The sequence below is a fragment of the Amphiura filiformis genome, chromosome 10 (genome assembly GCF_039555335.1).
Source record: "Amphiura filiformis chromosome 10, Afil_fr2py, whole genome shotgun sequence".
Taxonomy (NCBI): Eukaryota; Metazoa; Echinodermata; class Ophiuroidea; order Amphilepidida; family Amphiuridae; genus Amphiura; species Amphiura filiformis.
In genome coordinates, this window is record NC_092637.1 from 53,244,148 (window position 1) to 53,265,008 (window position 20,861).

The 20,861-nt window shown below is 39.6% G+C and overlaps 1 protein-coding gene across 1 annotated transcript in view; it reads left to right on the forward strand.

The window, feature by feature from the left end:
- Positions 1–20,861, forward strand: part of LOC140163021 (probable JmjC domain-containing histone demethylation protein 2C) — a 285,573-nt gene that overhangs the window by 230,988 nt on the left and 33,724 nt on the right. Inside the window, 3 exon segments of the mRNA XM_072186361.1 lie at positions 17,046–17,262; positions 17,265–19,605; positions 19,607–19,762. Of these exon segments, the coding sequence (XP_072042462.1) occupies positions 17,046–17,262; positions 17,265–19,605; positions 19,607–19,762 (2,714 nt within the window).

Here is a 20,861-nt window from a genome sequence, read left to right on the forward strand (position 1 = left end):
CACCTATCAATATTTAACAAGGTTTGCTACAAGCCAATCAATAGTCAATAGATCAATACTGCATTGATTGATTCCAATGCTGTCTGTTCTGCCTGGGCTATTCATAGAATGGTGTCAACATCAATTCAACTGGCAGGATGATGACATCATTGTTGATGTTAACCTTTCCCATGCTATTGGCAAGGTATATTTGGAGGACAGTGCAATTTTTGGTTTAAAATCAAATTTCGCAAGATTTAATATTTTCATACTTGAGATAACAGTACATTCATTTGAGATATCATTGTTCAGAAGTTCTTGACCCACATGTGTGACTACAGACAACAAGCTTAAAATTTTCTTTAAAAATTCACAAATTTCATAAATTGTACATTTTCATGACCATATGTGGAATCGGCATTGAAAATGCATTAAAATGAGAACAACCAAGTTGAGTATTGGCTCAGTGGTTCTTGAGATAGCTCTTGATATTTTGAGAAAATATGTTGAAGCCTATGGCCTGCACACAGAGCAAATAGCTTTGTAAAAGAGTTGTAAGAATTGAACACAATACATTGGATAATAATATTGGGCTATTGATGGTAAACAGAATGCTAACAATGGAGGAGTGTGGTGTCAGGTAGTTATTTGTACTGCTGCAAAGGGGAAAATCAATTCAGTGGTTATTAGACCAAAATAATTTTCTATTTTGCTAGTGCACACACAAAAGTCATTGTAGTGCATATCTGTGAACATAGAAGAAAAACACTGTGTTCCAGAAGTCTTGGTGAAATATTAATGGCTGTGCAATATTAATGAGTGGATTTCACTTGCTGCCTATATTCATGATCAAACCATACTCTCTCAAAGTCAAATGACAAGTCCCCCCCCCCCCTGTAACCCGACCCTTCTTGATCTTGATGTGGAGGAGTTGGTGAGGGGATGCAAATTTGCTATGTGGCATTAAAAAGTTTTTATTTTAAATTTGAGAAATTTGGATCACTGAGAACTTTGAGGTTTGATATTTGTTAAAAGTTGACTTGGGGTACAACACTGGTATCAAATCACCATAAATATTGGAACAGAAATTTCCATGAAATTAGGATTGCCAGCAGGCTGTGGCATAGTGGGAGAGAGTGCTGGGGTGAGCAGGGGGTCAACATAGAACCTGTTATTGTGTTGAAATTATCTGCCTGCCACTATCATGCCTAACCTGATCTGACCTCTAGGTGAGCCAAGCAAATTATTAGTCATGTTTGTCATTAGGAGCTTTCTATAAAAGAAATGAAATTGAGCTCTAATTCGATTTCAAGCTGGTTTAATAGAGAATGTTATTCCGAAGGTTCACTCTCCTATACCTGAGCTGAGAAGATCTACTATTCCAAAGTGAAATAGATGATCAGGTCTGCCATCAGATGCATGAGGAAATTGCTGTGTTTGGAATCCAACCCCCTCCAAAGTTGCATGCAAAATGTGTGCTCTTGTTTTAATCCAGAACTTGACTGTGGCGGACTGTTAAAAAAGTGAAATTTGAAAAGTCCAGCCGACCCAAGTCCAGATCCTAATTTACATTAGGCCCTTCACAATTAATTCTTAGTTTCCTGTTTCATGGTTGAAAACCAGGGATGAGGCGACTTTTAATTATTAATTATTAATTATCTTTTATTTTCTTTATTTTAAAATAAGTGGTCGCAACCTACATCAAGCCATTTTGACAAGGAGCGTGCATTTAATTATTTTACTACTATGTTTGATTTTATACATAAGTAATGGTACAATTAGGTTCTATGTTTATTCATCATTATAGATGATATGATCAAAGTCAGAAAGTAGCAAATGGTAGTCATTAAAAGTTATTTTTAAAGAGAAAATCCAAAATATAAATAAAATAATTAAATATTTTGCAATTCTCTACTTTGGACGCGGGCGGGAAACAGGAAACTAAGAATCAATTGTAATTGGCCTTATACAAAATTTTGGCAAAAAAAAAAGACACATTAACACTTTTGTTTGTGGTTTTTTTGAGAGAAACAAGAAATTTCTGTTTCTAGCCAAATATACATGACCCCTTTATGATAACATGAGAGCTTGGCTGCATACAGCACCTAGCTATTTAATACACTACACACAGGAAGTGTATAATTGTATGCTAATGATTGTTTGCACAAGATATCCACTGTCTGGCTGACTGGGTTGATGGCTAACCTGCCTACTCACTCAGTCAACAACTAATACACTATTCAGCACAAATATTTGGAAGATTAGAATAAGTGAGTAGATGGACTGACCTGGTTCAACTGATTGCAAAGGTGGTGCAGAAGGTAGTCCCATGATGAGTAGGGCCTGTTTTCTGATCTCTCATAGATTAAAAGCAAAGTCCCTAACTAACCAGGCAGCCCAAATTTTCTGGCATGGGCCTTAACCCTAACCTGAACCCATATTTTTTGCCATCGGAAAGGAAAGAAGAAATGAAAAAGAAGAGAAAATGAACAAAGAAGTCGCTTGGGATTTGAACCTTGGACCTCTTGCATCCCAAGCAGAAGATCAACGATCGGTAGCCACAGGGTTTTCACTGGCTTGCGATTCACTAGGTATATGACTTAGGCTGATTGCGTGATGGTATCACATGGAATGCATGCATGCGCGCGCAGTGGTTTTCCTAGTGAGATTTAGTGAGTTTCAGTGCAGTGAGGGTTTAATTAAATGCAAAAAGTTCGAAAATAGCAGGAGTTTTGCATATATGAATTTTTCATTTATTTAGGTAAGCCACTAGACTGTGAGACAGGTCATACATGATGCAGAACAATGCTGTTGAATGGTTCAATGGATGTATATTAATAACAAGAACCATGAATGAATGTCTGCCTGAATGCTTTGTTGAAGCCATCCCTAGCATACATGTATGTAAGCCAGCTAGCTTAGACTATTTATGTACTTGGCACATGACCTTGTATACATGATGGATGAGCCATAAACACTCCAATGATTTATTCCTTTATTACTTTCAGACATTTGTTTTGTTGTCTGCATCCAAATATTACAAAATGTGGCAATGTTTACGCTAAAACTCTCCAGATTCTTTTTATGCTCTATTTTTCTTCATAAGCTTTGGTAAAATTATTTTAAAATGTTTGACAAGGTTATTAAATAGGCCTATAGGGTAACTGGTAACCCAATGAAGAAATCATGAAATTAGAGATCATAGAGATGTATTATAGTACTTCTTCTTAATCTTAGTGTCTCCAAGTGCAGGATCAAATGCGCCCAAGCCAATAGTACTGTGTGAGCGAGAGTAAAAGAAACCCAGCCAAAAACTACTGATGGCTTCACCTACAGTACTGGCTGGAATACACGGCACGGGCCGTGTAAAACCCACGCCTGTGGTATTCGCGGGTTGATGTTTTATGCGGTAGTTGCTGCACGGTCATCTCTGATGAACCTCTGATGTGATTAGCATCTCTACTGACTGTACCACAAAAACCGCCGCATGAGTTTTGCACGGCTTAATCCTATTCGCTTCAATCGATAGGCTAATGATTCGCATTCATCACTTGAAGTAGTTCAACAAGATGTACCTTCATCGTTATTGATTGACACATCATGACATGAAGCACTGAGCAGCTTGATGTTAGCTTGGAACATGAACATTATCTTCTAAATATCTATATGCCTACTATACTATTTCCAGGTTTAGAAGAACTTCGGCAAAAGTTATAACATCGACGATGCGCAATTAATTTACAAAACTAATAAAAAAAATAAGACAACCTGTTTTTAAACATGTACAAAAATGGAAATAAAAACAGCAATATTTTGAGAAAAATCCCCGCTTTATGCTCAAACCTGTGTTTGTACGAGCGCTATTATTAACTTTAAAACTTCTCCCACGATAAATTGGCAAGAACCCAACCGGGAACGGGAACCTGACATTTTTGCCCGCACTTACGAGCGCAAAGTCAGCCCGTGATACGCTGGTCTCCGAGTCATCGGTTTGTGCATCAAATTTCCCCACACATGAATCTTATGAAATAGCAATTTATTCACCCAAAACATAATCGTCTTGCCATCACAAATTTTACTGACCGATACATAGTAGATGGCCGATATAATTCAACATTCGTTACAGTGATGTGTCTGTACGTAGGCCCTACATAATTATTTTATGTTTTCAATATTATTTCGCCGACATGTTTGATACCCAGTTTTCCCCGGGCCAGGTTTTCAAGCTGTTCTTGTTTGTTCTTACCTTGAGACAAACACATATTTACGATCCCACAAAGTCACAATACTTGTTCTACATGTATTTCCTTTTCGTTTCAGAACTAAAAGTGCACGTAGATTATACATCCAATGATCCATAGCCAAGTGCGTCGAAGCCCCCCAGGACTGAGAAGCCATACGCACCCTTGGGTCTTCAATGCCCCAACCCGGCATGCGGCAGCTGCCAAACAACCCCGATATGCGCCTTTGGCAAGAGATGAATCGGAAGGCTTTTGAGACCGCACCAAAAGATCATCCCGATTCCTGGCACAGAGGATCCTGGCACGACTTATTAATCCTTTATGAGTTGACTAACCAGAGATCCTTGAAATTGCTGCTCCGATCAACATTTTATCATCTTCACGTGAATGTCGAGCACCATTTCTTGCCGCTCAGCCGATTATGACCAATTTCATGTTATTTGAATTATTCAAATTGGCCAACAATTGCCGTGCATCAGCGATAGTTATCTTTGGAATGTGGTGTGAACATCAAATGATGTATTTTAAAAACAATAATAAGAAAGTCCACTCCCAACATTTTTGATGTCGCACCATGTCATAACATTCACCTATTTATAGGTTCGCGAAAAAATGCAATTTTTCGCGGTGAATAGTGAGTCTGTGATTGGATGATGCAAGCTAATTGCTTTATATGATTCCAAAACCCATGATCCAAACTTCCATTTCAAATGAAAATGCTGATATTAAAAGCTTAAATACAAACTATGAAAGAATATTTCCCCTACAGAATCCCCGGTTGAATCACGCAATAATATTTATTTTGACCTGGGTTTTGACATGCCCGTGCGTGCTCTACATGTACTGCACATGGCCACGTGGGTGCCCTGATGCACGTAGGCACGACCCTCAGATAGTGTGGGAAAGTGCGCAAATAGTTGTAAACAACCTCTACTAACCGCTGGGTGACCCCTTGATCTAGTTATTGTGGGGGAGGGGCGTGGCGCTCAAACAATAGTTGCTAGTCGGCTTTCAGCCAAGGTCACCATGGTAACCCTATTTCTTTCCAGGATCTGTGGTGTGTGTGATTATTTTTAACACGGGCAAATTTAAATCAATTAACATTTTCTTTCACCTTTCTTTATATTAATTATTATTAATGTGTACGTGTAATTGTTTTTAAATACTACGATTTGCGTTTTGATTAAAATTTCATTGAATTTATGCGTATTTTTCTTTAAATAATAAATACCACCTTTTTCTTTAGTAAATCTGACGTCACCAAGTTACTTTTTCTTCGGAAAAATGGGCCAAAAAAACTTCTTTCGTAAAGAATCTGGCAAGAAATTTCATGATTTGTGACATTCATACATATCTATATAATAATACTGGTAGTCTGTGCCTCTGTCTGTCTGTGACTCTGTCTGTCTGTCTGTGACTCTGTCTGTCTGTCTGTGACTCTGTCCGCCTATTTTCTCGAAGACTAGGGGTCGCACGTTCCTCAAACTTGGTGGGTGGGTGCGTCTTGACCCGGGACAGAACAAGTTGTATTGGTTAGTGGGTCAAGGTCACCAGAGGTCATCTAGGGGTCAAATTAGTAAAACTGTCATATGGGCATGCAACTTGGTGTGTAGGTGCATCTTGACCTAAGACGGAACAAGTTTGTATTGGTTAGTGGGTCAAGGTCACCCAGGGGTCATCTGAGGTCAAATTAGTAACAACTGTTTTCCGCGTATTTTCTCGGAGACTATGGGTCGCACGTTCCTCAAACTTGGTGGTTGGGTGCATCTGGACCTCAGACAGAACAAGTTTGTTTTGATAAGTGGGCCAAGATCTCCCGAGGTCATCCAGGGGTCATCTGAGGTCAAATTAGTAAAAACTGTCGTATGGGCATGACACTTGGTGGGTACAGTCAACTTTTAGAGTCAAATTTTTGGACGGTCATTTTGGGGTCATCCGGGGTCAACCAGAGGTCATCTGAGGTCAAAATAGTAAAAAATGTCATGAGCATGAAACTTGGTGGGTACAGTCAACTTTTAGAGTCAAATTTTTTGACGGTTATTTTGGGGTCATCCAAGGTCAAATTAGTAAAAACTGTCCTATGGGCATAAAACTTGGTGGGTACAGTCACCATCAGCCAGGTAATCGCTTTTTATAGTTTTTTGACTGATGCTCAAAATATTTTAATTATAAATTGATCAATCATTTAACAAATAGATCAATAATAATAATAATAATAATACAATAAAAATAATAATATTTGCAAATGCCGCATATATTTCAATATTTTTTCATGAAATTTTATGCTAATTGTCAATAGGGTCATTTGGTGTTGTGAAGCCAATTGCACACACCCACAGGCACGCATATACAAAATGTATCATACTGGTGCTCCTTCAAAAGAACGGAAATTCCTAGCAAATGCCCACTTTTTTTGCTGGATGATTGCTTAATTATGTAAGGGATTACAGCACTATAATATCACTTTATTATATTTCGGGTTGGTTCATTAACTTTTATCAGTATTTACTTCAGGGCAAAATTACAAAGAAAAATAATTTAGCCTATTTGTTTGAACTGAAAATGACAGAAAAATCGCGAATGTGGTTGAAAGTGTTGGATTAAAATTTCCTTCTAAAAACTTGACTCAAGTTCAGACATAACACAGAATTGAAATTTTTTGACTTATGCTCAAAATATTTTAATTATAATTATATTTTAAATATTACCCTTTTTTGTATTAGTTTTATTAAAATAAAATTTGACTTTTCCTGGGTATCTTTTAAAACTTTAAAAAAGACCCACCCCTCTTTTCCCAATACTCATTCTTTCTCTACCTGTCTCACCCTACCGTCTCTTTCAAAGTTCCTCTATTTCTTCCCTCCACCACCCCCTCCAGTTCTTCCCTTCCCCTCTCTCGAATTCCAAATATTTACTCTTTTCAGTGCCATCTTAATTTTTCTTGTCAGACCGCATGCAGATCTTGAGCCAGACATAAGTTGAGGGGATCGTTGGTTTGAGCTAATGAATAATTAATGAGGCAAATGGGCGTGGACTGTGCTTTGGCTATGTGGCTATCAATATTCTGATGAGTGTGAAATCATTGCTGAAAATGAAGAACGCAATATTACACACAGATTTTATTTTGTTGGATATTTTGACGGTTTTATTAACATCATTGTGAATATTTTAAAACAAAGAAAAATGTTAAGGCGAAACTTTGAAAGTTCAATTCGATTATGAAAAATAATTACCAATAAAATATTCTTATCCCTTCAGTTGACCCGCCGCGCGCACGTGGTGAAGCACAGATATTGGGTGAAGGTGCTTGCTTCCAGGATCGCTAGATAATCTAGGTCAGCTCAACCCCAATCTATATTTAGACCGTATGCGATGTGTGTGGAAAGGGGAAAGTGCCGATCCACGTGTTTTGATTTGATATTATAATCAGTGCCAGGATAATTTCATGATACGATAGATATTTAAATTCCCGGGATGACAACAACGATTTTGGTGGAATATTAATTATCTTAATTTTGTAATAAATGTCTCTGCCAGAAGTGAGGGAAAAGCAACTTTTTTTTGACACTATTTTTATTTTTTATTTTGTTTAATTCTTATTTAATTATGAGCGGGGGGGGGATTTCAAATGATGTGCCAAAAATTGCTTGCCCCACCCCTGCTTAAAATTGCTTGAATGACACCCCCCCCCCTTGCCAAAAAAATCTTTGCCCCACCACCCCAGGCCCGGCTCATAATTATTGCACAGCCCTTAAAATCATGAATAATTAATTATCATGTGATCCACAGGACCGCAAAGAAATACCCCGGGGAAATACCAGGGCCTGAGAAATGCTATCCGATGAGATCGTGTATTGGGTTATTTCGCTTGTTTCCTAGGTTTATTTATAATATCCCCATTCATAAAAAATTTCATGTTGACATCGACGCATTCGGCTTGTTCATTTATTCGGATTTCGATGTCAACTAGTGGTCTTGTGGGAAGAATATTAATTATATTATTGAAAGATTTGTGGATATGATAATTAATAGTAAAAAACTTAAAATAGGCTAAACTACCCGGGACAAACTGAACTATCAATTGTTTTCTTCAAAACTAGTCTAGTTGTATTGTATGCAACCTCTAGTCTTCCGATCGATCTGTGATGACAAACACACACGTGTTGTGGTATACCATCCCATCTTGGTGGACGGACATGGTATGAATGGAATGTGGTATACATGTACAGCGCGTGGCATATAAACCAAGCCCTAGACGGTGACCCTATACACCCTGGATGTTCTACAAACTCCATTGCTTTGCACCTGAATCCCCCCACCCGGGGGGATTTCACCTGCATAGCATGATAGAGACGTGGGAATGTTTTGACTAAGAGTTTGACTTGTGCGTATGACAAACAAGTGCGCCTCAATTAAAATGATGACGACTGGTGAAATGCTTGAATGATCTTGTATTCTTGTTGATATGGGGAATTTTCCAACAAAGAAGGAACTTTGATCTTCTCAACACCTCTTCGTGTGTCTTTCTTGATCACTCTCTCACACGCACATACCTGGAATAAATAAATTATGAAGTATCAGAATAGGAATGGACAGCTGACAGCTCTTCAGGAAAATATGAAATCGTGAATCATGCATGTTCATGATGTTTGAATTACATCCCGGGAATTCATCGCCTCAAAGAACAAGATGGAAAGGCCTTCGATGGCAGGCCATTTATAAATGAAACGGCTATCGACATTACTTTCTGGAATAAATTGCAGCTTTTATATTTTTGATGATAGATTTAATATAGAACTAAAGGTAAGATGATTTTAAAGTCGAATAAATGCCGTGACTCGGCGAGAAACATGAATTTATGATGATGATGATGATGATTTTGTGGCGAAGATAGTCCGATACCGTACCGCTGGAAGGCACTCAGCTCAGGCGATCGCGGAGCTCGGGATGGTTTGGTGCCATGCTTGGTGAAGTTTATTTCTCTCTTCAACTCTGGTAGTGGCAGCATGTAATATGGGTCTATATTTTATGATATTTTGCATAAACAAAGTGATAATCGTGAAAATTAAGCCCAATGATAAGCCTTCTGTAAATTTTCATTATGTTCTTCCATCGACGCATTTTATTTTTTTTATCTCGATCGTTCTTCATATATTTTTCTTTTTTCGAAGTTGGCCCCTAGCTCTATAATTAATTGAATAATGATAAATTGTTAGTCAATTTATACTCAATTTAATACAAGTTACATCTTTATGAAAGACAAATTCGAAAGAAAATGAAAACAAATGTAATTTTAATATTTTAAACGTTTAACTAGTAGGCCCTACAATGCATAACATTTAACCGGTAAAACCAAAACACGTTATGAAATTTCGCATGACCGGCCGGTGGTGTTAGAGTTAGACCCATGTTTCAGTACTTCGGCATGTTGTTTAACTTGTTTTATACTTCGGAACACGGTCAACGAATCATATCAAGGGTTTTGAACAGCTATTAATTGCATTGCGAACTGAAATACCACTTCCGAATGTGTGTGTCACTTGTCAAGTGCTTGACAAAGAAGAGCCAATTAGATTTATAATAGGCTTATGCCGTGCAACAACCCGCTCATAAACCGCGCGGACAGTTGGCTGGTTAGTACAACTTTTAATGGTACCACGCCGAAACCGTGCAAACCGCAAGAAATCGGTATGATCTGTGAAGATCGCTTTTGAGCGGTCCATGCAAAATGCCGTGCAAAACCCACGCAATTTTTGCCCGGTGGATTCCAGCCAGTACTGTATGGCCATGTCTTACAAAATATTACCAATCAATGCAATCATGTAAAAAACATTAATGTGTACAGAGATTGCTGCTCATGGGCATGGATGATAAACTCATTCAAACCATACAAACATGTCCACAAGTTCATGTACTGTAGCCCTGAAAAGACTGTCAGTTCTGGAGTCACAACCAACATCAGTGTGTAGCTGTTGCATTTTGAAATGCTTATTCTTCAATCCCTGCAGCATACTGTATACCAATCATATGCACCATATCATATGTACAGACAGAAATGCCTGGCCATGCCATGAACTCAAAATGGCATATTGAATAAGAGTTCCCTTTCCCCTTCAATTATTGTCTGTGCATAATGAATGCATCACCCTGGCTGGGTGCATGCCAGCTGTGAATATAAAGGAGGAACACAGGTCATATGAACAGTGTCTTGAACAACATACAAAAACACTAGCTTCAACCAGTCGACTCCGGTGAATTCAATCCTTACTGTGCAGAATGAGTCAAGAACATTTAATAATCAAAATTTTTTTTTATAAATTCTGTTTAGTAGCAAGTATTAAATTTGCCATTTGTTTGTATTGGATTTTACCAGTGGGGGTTAATTAACATGAGTAACAAGTCATGCGAAATAATTGTCATTTCCAGTGAGCTTATGGCATAAACACAAACGCATCCAAGCATTAAATTAGGACAAGCAGTAGGTAGATGCTCCATCTGCAATAGCTGCTGGGTACTAATTTTGGTTCTTTGTTTTAGTATACTGTCCAGAGAGGTTGCATCACTGCTCCGCCCAGCCTTTTGGGTCTACAGGGCAGCTATTGCAGGTCGGGCCTTAGGATCAGGATACAGTTTATTGTGGGAATAGCTAGTCTATCATTATACTTAGCACTATATGGCAGTATTATGAAAAGGCTGTGATGAATTAGAGATGCATGATTTAAAGGGAGAGCAGCAGGTCATAGATCAATAGTCTTGTTCACATTTTGAGTTATACCCGGCCGGCCGCGTAAACTTAGGCTAACATTGATCAAAATTCCACAAATATTTTCTCTACTTCTACCCAGGGTCTTAGCCAGAAATCAGAAACCACCCGTCCAAACAGATACCAAAATTTGACTCTCAAATATAAAACAACTTGTCTATACCCATGGAAGGGTCACTGGGGTCAAATATGTCCTGATTTGGCCTTTACATGTCACTTTGAATTAGTCCCAAGTTCATATGCCCTTAAAATCATCTGTTTTAGAGCTATCACATCTGTTAAATCCATTAAATCCACCCGTCTAAAATTAGATTAGCACGTCTTAAAGACAGGTGGACGCATGGCTGGCTAAGACCTTGCTTCTACCGCGTGTCCACACCTAGCCTACTCCTAGCACTACGCCGACTAGTTCCACCAAGTATTCACTTCTGGTCGGCGTAAACATTGGCTAGCACTTCCGGTGTTTCTGTGACCTTTATCAACCACGCGATATGTAATTTTTATAGTTCCAACCAATAAAAGGTCAAAGCGTAATCTGCGTTTACATTGCAACTTACGCCTGGCGGAAGTTATACCCAGCTCGCTACAGGAGTAAATCGTCGGACGTACGCCTGGCGGAACTTACGCTGACCATCGTTCACACTGCACTTACTCCTGGCAGCACCTACCGCTACTCCTAGCAACTTGCGCCGACCAAGTTCCGCCTGGCGTACGTCCGACAATGTGAACACGACTAATGAAGCATTGGACAAAGTTATCAGTGGTCAATGCTTTAGGATCAGATGGAAACAGGAACCTGTTGAAGGATGATGGGATGTCAAATATATTATAGGCCTATAAAAGAAGAGCAACACCCAGCAACCGTTAACCAAATGTGTTTCTACTGGCAGAAATACCGGGTGTCATACCGCATGTATGGTTGCCGGGTGCCCAAACCGATATGTTTCCGGGTGTCTGCACCGCATACTCTGAACCGTTTTGTTTCCACTGAGCACATGAACCGGTAATACTCTAAACTAAACCGCATCACCCGCCAACCTTTGTCCAGTACAAACACGCAAAACTGAGGCTTAAATCATTCAAATGGGATGGGGAGGGGTTACCAATAAGGTAGGGACTGAGTCCCGGAATTGAAGTCCCGCCGGGTAGCAGTACCCGGCAGGAATTCCATGCCCGGATACCGAATTAATATTCATGTCATACTCTATTAATGATTTCAAAATGCATTCAAATTCAATGCATTTTGAAATCATTATAATAGACTATGACATGAATACAAATTATCAATTTTCATATTAAAAATACAAAACATCTTGGAATTTTTTATTTTTTATTTTTTTTTTAGGTCAACCATGAATGATCCTAGCATTTAGGTCTAGGTCCAGGGACACTACAAAACCGAAAAAAACCGCTTTTTTTTTAAATTTGGTACCCGGAGTACCCGCCTCGAAAAATAAACGGGTACCGGGCACAAAATTACTCAAAATCCCAACCCTAGTTACCAAGATCGATTGGGCGGGGGGGAGGGGGCTAAGCATGATTAAGGATTGTTGTTATGGTAAATCATAAGCATTGGGCCTACACAAAATGGCAGTCTAAAGCCCGATCCTGACTCCACTTCGCAGATACGATGCGATGCTTTTCATGCTGCGATGCTTTAAACATCACAGCATCGCTGCGATGAAATTAAAATGTATATTTTAATTTCATCGTGCGATGTTTGCAAAGCGGGTCTACATCTCCTTTTAAGGTCATTCTACCGACCTTGATTTTCCAGCAGCCAATCAGAAGCGTGCACGGCTGGGATATCGCTGCGCGATGCGAAAAAGTTGAACATTGTTCAACTTTTTTATGCGACCAAAATTTCCACCGCTGCGATGTGAATTTTCACCGCTGAGCTCGTAAAAACCTGGCTCAGATTACAGTTTTTATAGCATCGCATCGCGCTGCGATGTGGAGTCCGGATCGCGCTTAAAGCAGGTTATTAAATCAACTGGCTACTCTGCATGATTATGGCAGTTTGCTGTACTGTGTAATAATAGGTTGAAATGTTTAAATATAATTTAACAGACCAATCTATTGTAGGATTAGTCTATTGTTGTGGCAAGTGGAAATAAAGCCTAGTATAACCAGTTTCCAATTCATTGTTTTGTTTCAACTACTGAATGGTTTCCTTGACCCTCAGGCAGGGTTAACCCTCCACCAGGGTATTGACTGCAGACAACAAGTTTCATTTTTTTAATTAAAAAAATTCAGTATTGTAAATTTTCATGACCATATTTGGAATCAGCATGAAAAATGCATTGGGGTGGGTACAAGCAAGCCTAGTATTGGTTCAGTGGTTCTTATTTTGAGAAAATGTCTCCAAACTTGGACTATTTATGTTGAAGCCTATGGCTAGTATGCAGAGCATTAAGGATTGAAATTATAACAACAAAAGATTGTATTCCTGCAGCCAGTTTCACAATAAGTCTTTACATCCTTAGTCCCACTTATCTTGAAAAACTAGCATATTTTAAAGTAGATCTTGAAAACATGGTTGTCCCACTGAATCTCTGCCATTTCAATGTTGGATGAAGCCATGTTGTAAGTAGGCCTGTGAGACCATCCAGTCTGTCATTTAATATGGTTGTATACAGGGCACAGAGTCATTACCTAGCTGGGGGGTTTTCAACCCCCCGAGCTAGGTACTGTTTTGCTATCGGATCTTTCTGCTTCTTCTTCTTTCTGGCAATAACTTCAAATTGCTTCTCCTCCTACATGTTACACCCTACAATTACGTAACTTGCACATATGTACCGCCTATATCCAGTGCCCATATGGTGCAAACAGAGTTGGGATCAAAGGTCATTAAAGGGGCATTTTCGGTATATAACCAAATATCTTCAAAATGCTTCTACTGCCACATATTACATAGCACAATGACGTCACTTACACATGTGCATCGGCTTTACCCAGTGCCCATACCTTGCACACAGAATTGGGGTCAAAGGTCATTAAGGGGTTAAAATCTTACAATTGCATTATCTGGACATCTGTAAGGAGTATGGGGCTCAAACTCGATACAATAAATCTCATGACCAGGGAACATTTTATGGGGGGTCAGGTCAAAGGTCATGCAGAGGTCAAATTTTAGAAACGCATTTCCTGGACATCTGTTAGGGGTACAGGGCTCAAACTTGGTGACAACAAACTTAATGATCAGGGGAACATGTTGGAACACTTTGCAGGGGTCAGGTCAAAGGTTATCTGGGGTCAAATCTTTATAACTTCATTTTCTGGATATCTGCAAGGGGTATGGGGCTCAAACTCAGTGACAACAAATCTCATGACCAGGGGAACATTTTGCAGGGGTCAGGTCAAAGGTCATGTAGAGGTCAAATTTTCTAAATGCATTTTCTGGACATCTGTTAGGGTACGGGCTCAAACTCCACAACAACAAACTTACTGACCTGGGGAACATTTTAGAACACTGTGCAAGGGTCATGTCAAAGGTCATCTGGGGTCAAATTGTAGAATTTCATTTTTTGGATATCTGTAAGAGGTACGGGGCTCAAACATGGTGACAACAAACCTCAAGACCAGGGGAACATTATGGAACATCATGCATAGGTCAGGTCAAAGGTCATCTGGGGTCAAATCTTAGAATTGAATTTTTTTTACATTTTTAACGCGTACGGGGCTCAAAAAAGAAACAAACCCCATGACCAGGGGAGCATTTTTGGAACATTTTGTAGGGGTCAGATACATGTACCTCCACAACACCAACATGCCCCAGCTAGGTTTGTGGTCTATGACCACCATTTGCCACTAGTTGTAGGTTTCCTTTATTAGACGATGCAGGTAGGGCATTGTAATTTTGAGAGCAGCAGGAGAGAGTTTAAATTCATGGGTTATCTGCGTGTTTTATCTAGACTATGATTCTTTGTGGCAGGCACATAATACATTTATAACACTAGCCCCAATAGCAGTCATGGCAGGCACATAATACATATAACACTAGCCCAGATACCAGTCATGCACACATTACGTCAAACATAGTTTGTGCATGAAAATTTCACAATTGAGGAAAATAGAAAATACACTTTGTCTGCAATCTTTGAAATATTCACAAATTTATCCAAATTCTAAATTACAGAATTATGTGTATGAACATTTGTTTATCCACATCAATAATTTTATCTGATCCAATTTATCACAAAGCTATTCCTGCATGTAAAATATGTGACAGTTTACAGTGTGTTTGACAGTGAAGCCAGCAATAATGGATTGAACAGCCAAGCAAGCTATAGACGCATATGATCCTGTGTCATATACTGGGGTATTCAAAAACGTGGCTTTGTTACATTTTGATGTGCAGCTTGGATTTCAAAACACTGTCTCTTGAGTATTCCTTCACTTAGAAGATTCAATTAGGTCTTAAATTGAGGCTAATTTATTCTATATTACTAATGTTTTTATCCTGTTTAAAAATATTTTTAAATTATTTTCTTATGACGTTTGGCATGAAATGTGCCAAGGGTGGCTGAGGATTAGGGGGAGGAGGATTAGGGGGAGGGATTCATATTGTAAAATTGATTTAAAACCTCATTAAAAATTTGAATCTAGTAAAAAATGTCTAAATGAACTCCCAGACATCTAAACCAAGTAAATAAATACAAAAGTTCATTTAAAAGACCAATACTTGCTCAGAATGATTGTAAATGTGGAAAAAAGGTGGGGTTACATCCTCCCTACTTTGTGATTGTTTTTGCCCGCACTCTCTCATTTTTAACCGATTTCCATAAAAAGGTGTCAAAATGCTCAGGAGGATGAACCACATAAAATGAGATGTGTAGGTTAAATGTTTGAACCATTTCATTTTTTTACTATGTAACACAAAGGTAGGCCTACCCCAGGTTTTGACACAGGACCATATGCGACATAGAGTAGCTAAATGCCTGCGTGTGTGGGCGAATTATTTCACGGTCGATCTAGTTTCAATAACATTGTCATAAAGTCGTTTTAACATTATAGCAACGACAGTAGACGGTTTTAATAGGATACATTAGCAAAGACAAAAAGCTTGTATTCAAACTATGGTTAACCTTTTATGCATATAGATGTTGACAACTTGTAAATTTTACTTACATTATCCAAAATTATTAAAATTTATTACCATATTTGGAATTGTCATGATTAATGCTTTGCAATGAGTACAAACAAGCCTAGTATTGAGTCGGTGGTTTTGAGATAGAAAGGAAAAGCTTCAATTCTTGTTGTGTATGTTGAAGCAAGGAGCTGTGTGCAATATATTACCGTAATAGGTCACCCATGTGTGGGGGCGTGTTTGTAAGTGCTTGCTTGCATGCATGGGTGGGTGCAGACTGCTAACAAGTGACTTATTATTTATAATCAAGTGAATTATTTATTTGATTCGTTTACGGCTTTTGTTACATTTCTCAAGTATTGTGGCCTATTTGGCTATTGTTACAGTAAATCGTAAAAATAATTTATTGGCACATAGACTTGAATTGCAGTATACATGCAAAGATTATATTAAAGCCAAAGTTGGGTAGGATATTGAATAAAATAGAACAGGGGTTCCCAGCTACATTTGCTTACGGGCCATGGAGGGTCAAAATCAATTCAAAGATTTGTGTTTGAGGGCCAAATACACCTTGGTTTGCTATATGTTTACTCAACATTGGGCTATTCCAGTTGAAATCCATACACCCCCTGCATGACCTTAAATTAATCTTCTACACATTTACAATTCACACTCCTTATGTAAAAGATTAAGGTCATGTCTTCCATAGAGGGTGTATGGATTTCTCATGGAATAGCGCATTTCAGAGGTACTCATGGCCTGCATTGGTCTGTGGGCCACCTATTGCAAATCCCTGAATTTAATAAGTGCTCAATTTCTGTTGTGTACATTTTGTTTGAATTTGTGTGACATTTGATGCTGAAATTTATGATGTTATGATTACAAAATGTAAATTTTATGTGTTTAAATTGGTTCAGCCTTAATCATGAATGTGATTTTAAATATTTGTTTCTCTTTGATTTCGCTTTCACAGAAAAACCAGTTAAATCAGGCAGTCACAAGCCCAAGAAAGAGCGCAAAAGGAAAACAGAAGAAAAGCCTGTGGAAGAAACTAAGAAAGCATCACCCAAGCGCCCTTGTACTCAATCTGTAGTCTCCGCCAAGTCTCTCAGGAACAGCAACGAGATAAAGAAGAGAAGGTTGCTCCTCCTTCTCACCGAACTCGTGCCAAAACTCCCGATGACAAGCCTGTAGAAGAGACTAAGAAAGCATCACCCAAGCGCCCTTGTACACAATCTACAGTCTCCGCTGAAGTCTCTCAGAAACAGCCAGAAGAGAAGAAAGAGAAACGTCATTCTAGTAGACATACTGACAAACATTCAGACAAACAAACTCACAAAGCTGATAAAACTGAAGAGAAAAAGTCCAAACATCATAAACATAAAAGTAAAAAACACAGTGAGGATAAGCATAGCACCAAAGATAACGAGAGTACCGAGACTGGGGAAAAGTCTAAACATAAAAGCAAGCATAAACATCATAAATCTGATAAAAAGGAAAAAGACAAACATAAAGATAAAGATAAACAGAAAGAAGAGTCTGTGTTAGTAGCAGCAGCAGCCGCCGCTGCAGCAGCAGCGGCCTCAGCAGCAGCAACAGCGGCAGCAACAGCAGCCGCTGTAGCTGCTAATAAAACACCACCTGTTGTTGTGTCACAACAATCAGAAACAACATCATCACCAAAAGTGAACACTAATAGCAATGCAACGATACCAACGGCAGCAGTGTCAGCATCAGCAGCAGTTACATCAACTACAGCAGTTAAATCAACAGCAGCAGTTACATCAACAGCAGTTTGTCAACCCATGTGTACTAAACCTGAACCTAAACATATGCCCTTGTTAAACACAAGTAGTGCTAGTGAGACTATTCTCACACAGAGTGTACAGCCACGTCGACCGACAGCGATCTCAACGTCTCCGCCACGTCGACCACAGTCGATCCCAACGTCTGTTGCAGTTGCAAATATCATACGCAACACAGAGGCAACGTTAGAACGAGTCATTGTTAATGAACTTAAGAAAAACGACTCTGTGTTAAAGCCGGATAATGGCAAAATTCGCTTGTCATCGGACGATAATAATACAAGAAACAAACCTCCAGCTGTTGAGCTACCCCAGAGGTACCCTGCAGTAAGTACACAAGGTCAAAGGTCAATTACAACACCTGCAGCATCCATTTATACACAACCAAATTCTGTTACCACAGCAGCTTCGGCAATCACTGTGCCGAGCGCTCCCAATTTTGCGACCGCCACAACTACTACAACTACTTTGCCGTCAAAACCACCGGCGCCGCACTCATCTGCTAATCACTGGTCACCGATCCATCAGAATGCAATTCAGGTCATATCCCGGACAAGTAATGCAATAAGTCCCATTGTACCCGGAACAAAACCACCGGTTGTTGCCGTTACCGGAGTTGTAAAATCGGAAGACATCAAAAGAACTTTACCGGTTAGTGAAGGGGTGGACGGTCATAAGCCAAAAGAACGAGAGAAAGATAGAGGCGGTTTATTACAGAGACCAGAAGCTGTGAATATTGTTGCACCTGTTGACAGGGGAAAGAATCTCGATTCTATTCGGGACCCATCAAGAGAACTAGACTTGAAAAGCAGAGAGCTGCACAGTAAAGATATCGATAGTGACCAGAGTGACGAACGCCCTCTTGCATCAGCACTAAGGGAGCCAATTCAAGTATATCGTGATCCCAATTTGACGGACACGGAAGTTATCCACGTGAATTCCGTACAACATCAGCTGGCTTATCAACACCACCAGCGAGGTGTCGCAAGAGCGCCCTCTCCAACGCATTCATTATCTGCCCCAAGCGTTGCAGCATCCCAACACAGTACTCTTCATCCGACGGTCACTCTTTCAGCTGGTATCGGAGCTAGTCCCAGCGCTTTTGTGCCTTCTGCTGGTCGATTACCTTCCCATCATCCTCTAGCCGCAGCACGTCATCCGATGTTTTCCCCGCACATTCAGGCCGCTATATATCAGCAGCATCCTCTGGCAGGGTCCAGCCATATCCCTGCTGGAGCGTATCCTGCGCATCTAGCCGTACTTAATCAACATGATTTGCATACGCGGCAACATCTTGCTGGTTATATACATCAGGAGTCTCTGGCGAGATTACATCACCCTGGGATATCATATGCGCAGTTGCAGCATGCCGCAAGTACCGCTGCAGCAATCCAAGGAATCCATCCAGGTATGACTGCCGCTCAATTGCAGCAATTATGGCAGCAACAGCAACAAGCGGCAGGGATGCCAATACCACCTACATGGATCATACAACAACAGCAGGAAGAAATAGAGCGCCATCTACATCAACAAGCAGTAGCGCAACAAGCCAGTGAGAAATCGCCATCGGTTGCTCATGCCGCAGTGGCACCAAATCAACCACACCATGATAAACCTCGTACGCCGCATACACCTCAACCAGCTCCAGCTTCTGCGTCGCAGCGAGATCTCTCCGCGACCGCATCCAGGGAGTCTTCAGTACGCCATTATGCGGAGTTCCCACCGTCCGGATGCGCAAGCTGCTGTGCAGAGACATTTTCAGGAATCGTTACGCAAGCTCCATCTTCCGTACACGTTCAGCACATCACCGGTGTCTGGGAGTATAACTGCGGGGACGGCGATACCGAAGACGGAGTCTGGACAAGCCAAGGAAGCAGAGAGACAGGTAAGATTATCACTATGGACCACAATGGGCTCATCCCAAAGGCATAGTTCAATAACATCAATTAAATAAACAATCATAGTGCAAAATTTGACCTCAAGTTGGGGTATGAGTTTTTGTACCCAAAGGTCATTCAATGAATGTGCAAATGTATTGGGGTTAAAGAACTGTGTCTTGATAGATGAGCATGTTGTGGATCCTAGTGTATGATTTTTTTTTAGTGAACTGAATTATTTATACGATAATATAGGAATGTGATGAATATAATCGCAAGGTGAAGGATGGATTATTCCATTCCACGGCAAGCGGAATGATACAATCTAAACGAGTAGACCCAATATAATATTTAAGACTATTTAATATGCAAATTTGAGATATCTTTGAAGATGTTGAAGATCGACGTTTGCTGATGAAATAGTGGATTTTCTTCCTATTGCTTCATCTGTTTGGCCCCAAGTTGAAAGTGGACATATCTGACAGTGAAAGCTAATGAAAAAATTACAATACTATGTCTGTTTTCTTATGGATAATGTTACAGTATGGCTTTAATTTTGAACAAATAGAAGTACAGAAAGTGCGATTTTTAGGCATATTTTTCATAAACTTTTGTATATGTTGGGACAAGTTTCCCGAATCATCACACCCAAATCAAAAATCAAGAATCCTCCCCACCACATGTAAAACACTGGATACTGCTGACATAAAACCAAAACTGACAGAACAAAGGCTGGCACAGTGGCATTGTGTTGAATATTGAATAAGTAATAATAACCAGCCATGTCCTTGGAATTGCCAAGTCAGCCAGCTGTGTAGTAAATTGAGTCAGTCAATGCATATGGCCTTGGCCTTGATTTAGATATGTAGCAAAGAATGCCACTCTAATTCAATATAAGCCCTATTGAAGAATGCAATTTAATTCATTGCCAGCCAGCCAGCCAGGCAGGCAGGCATGGAGGGAAGCAGAGCAGTATTGCAACTTGCATTTTGTAAAGAGTTGACATTTTCCCACAATTAATATTTTGCACTCTGCCAATTTCATTTTGATTTTTGTGATTCTAAGCTTGAACCTTTTATTTGTCCTGTACACGTGGAATTTAGGCCT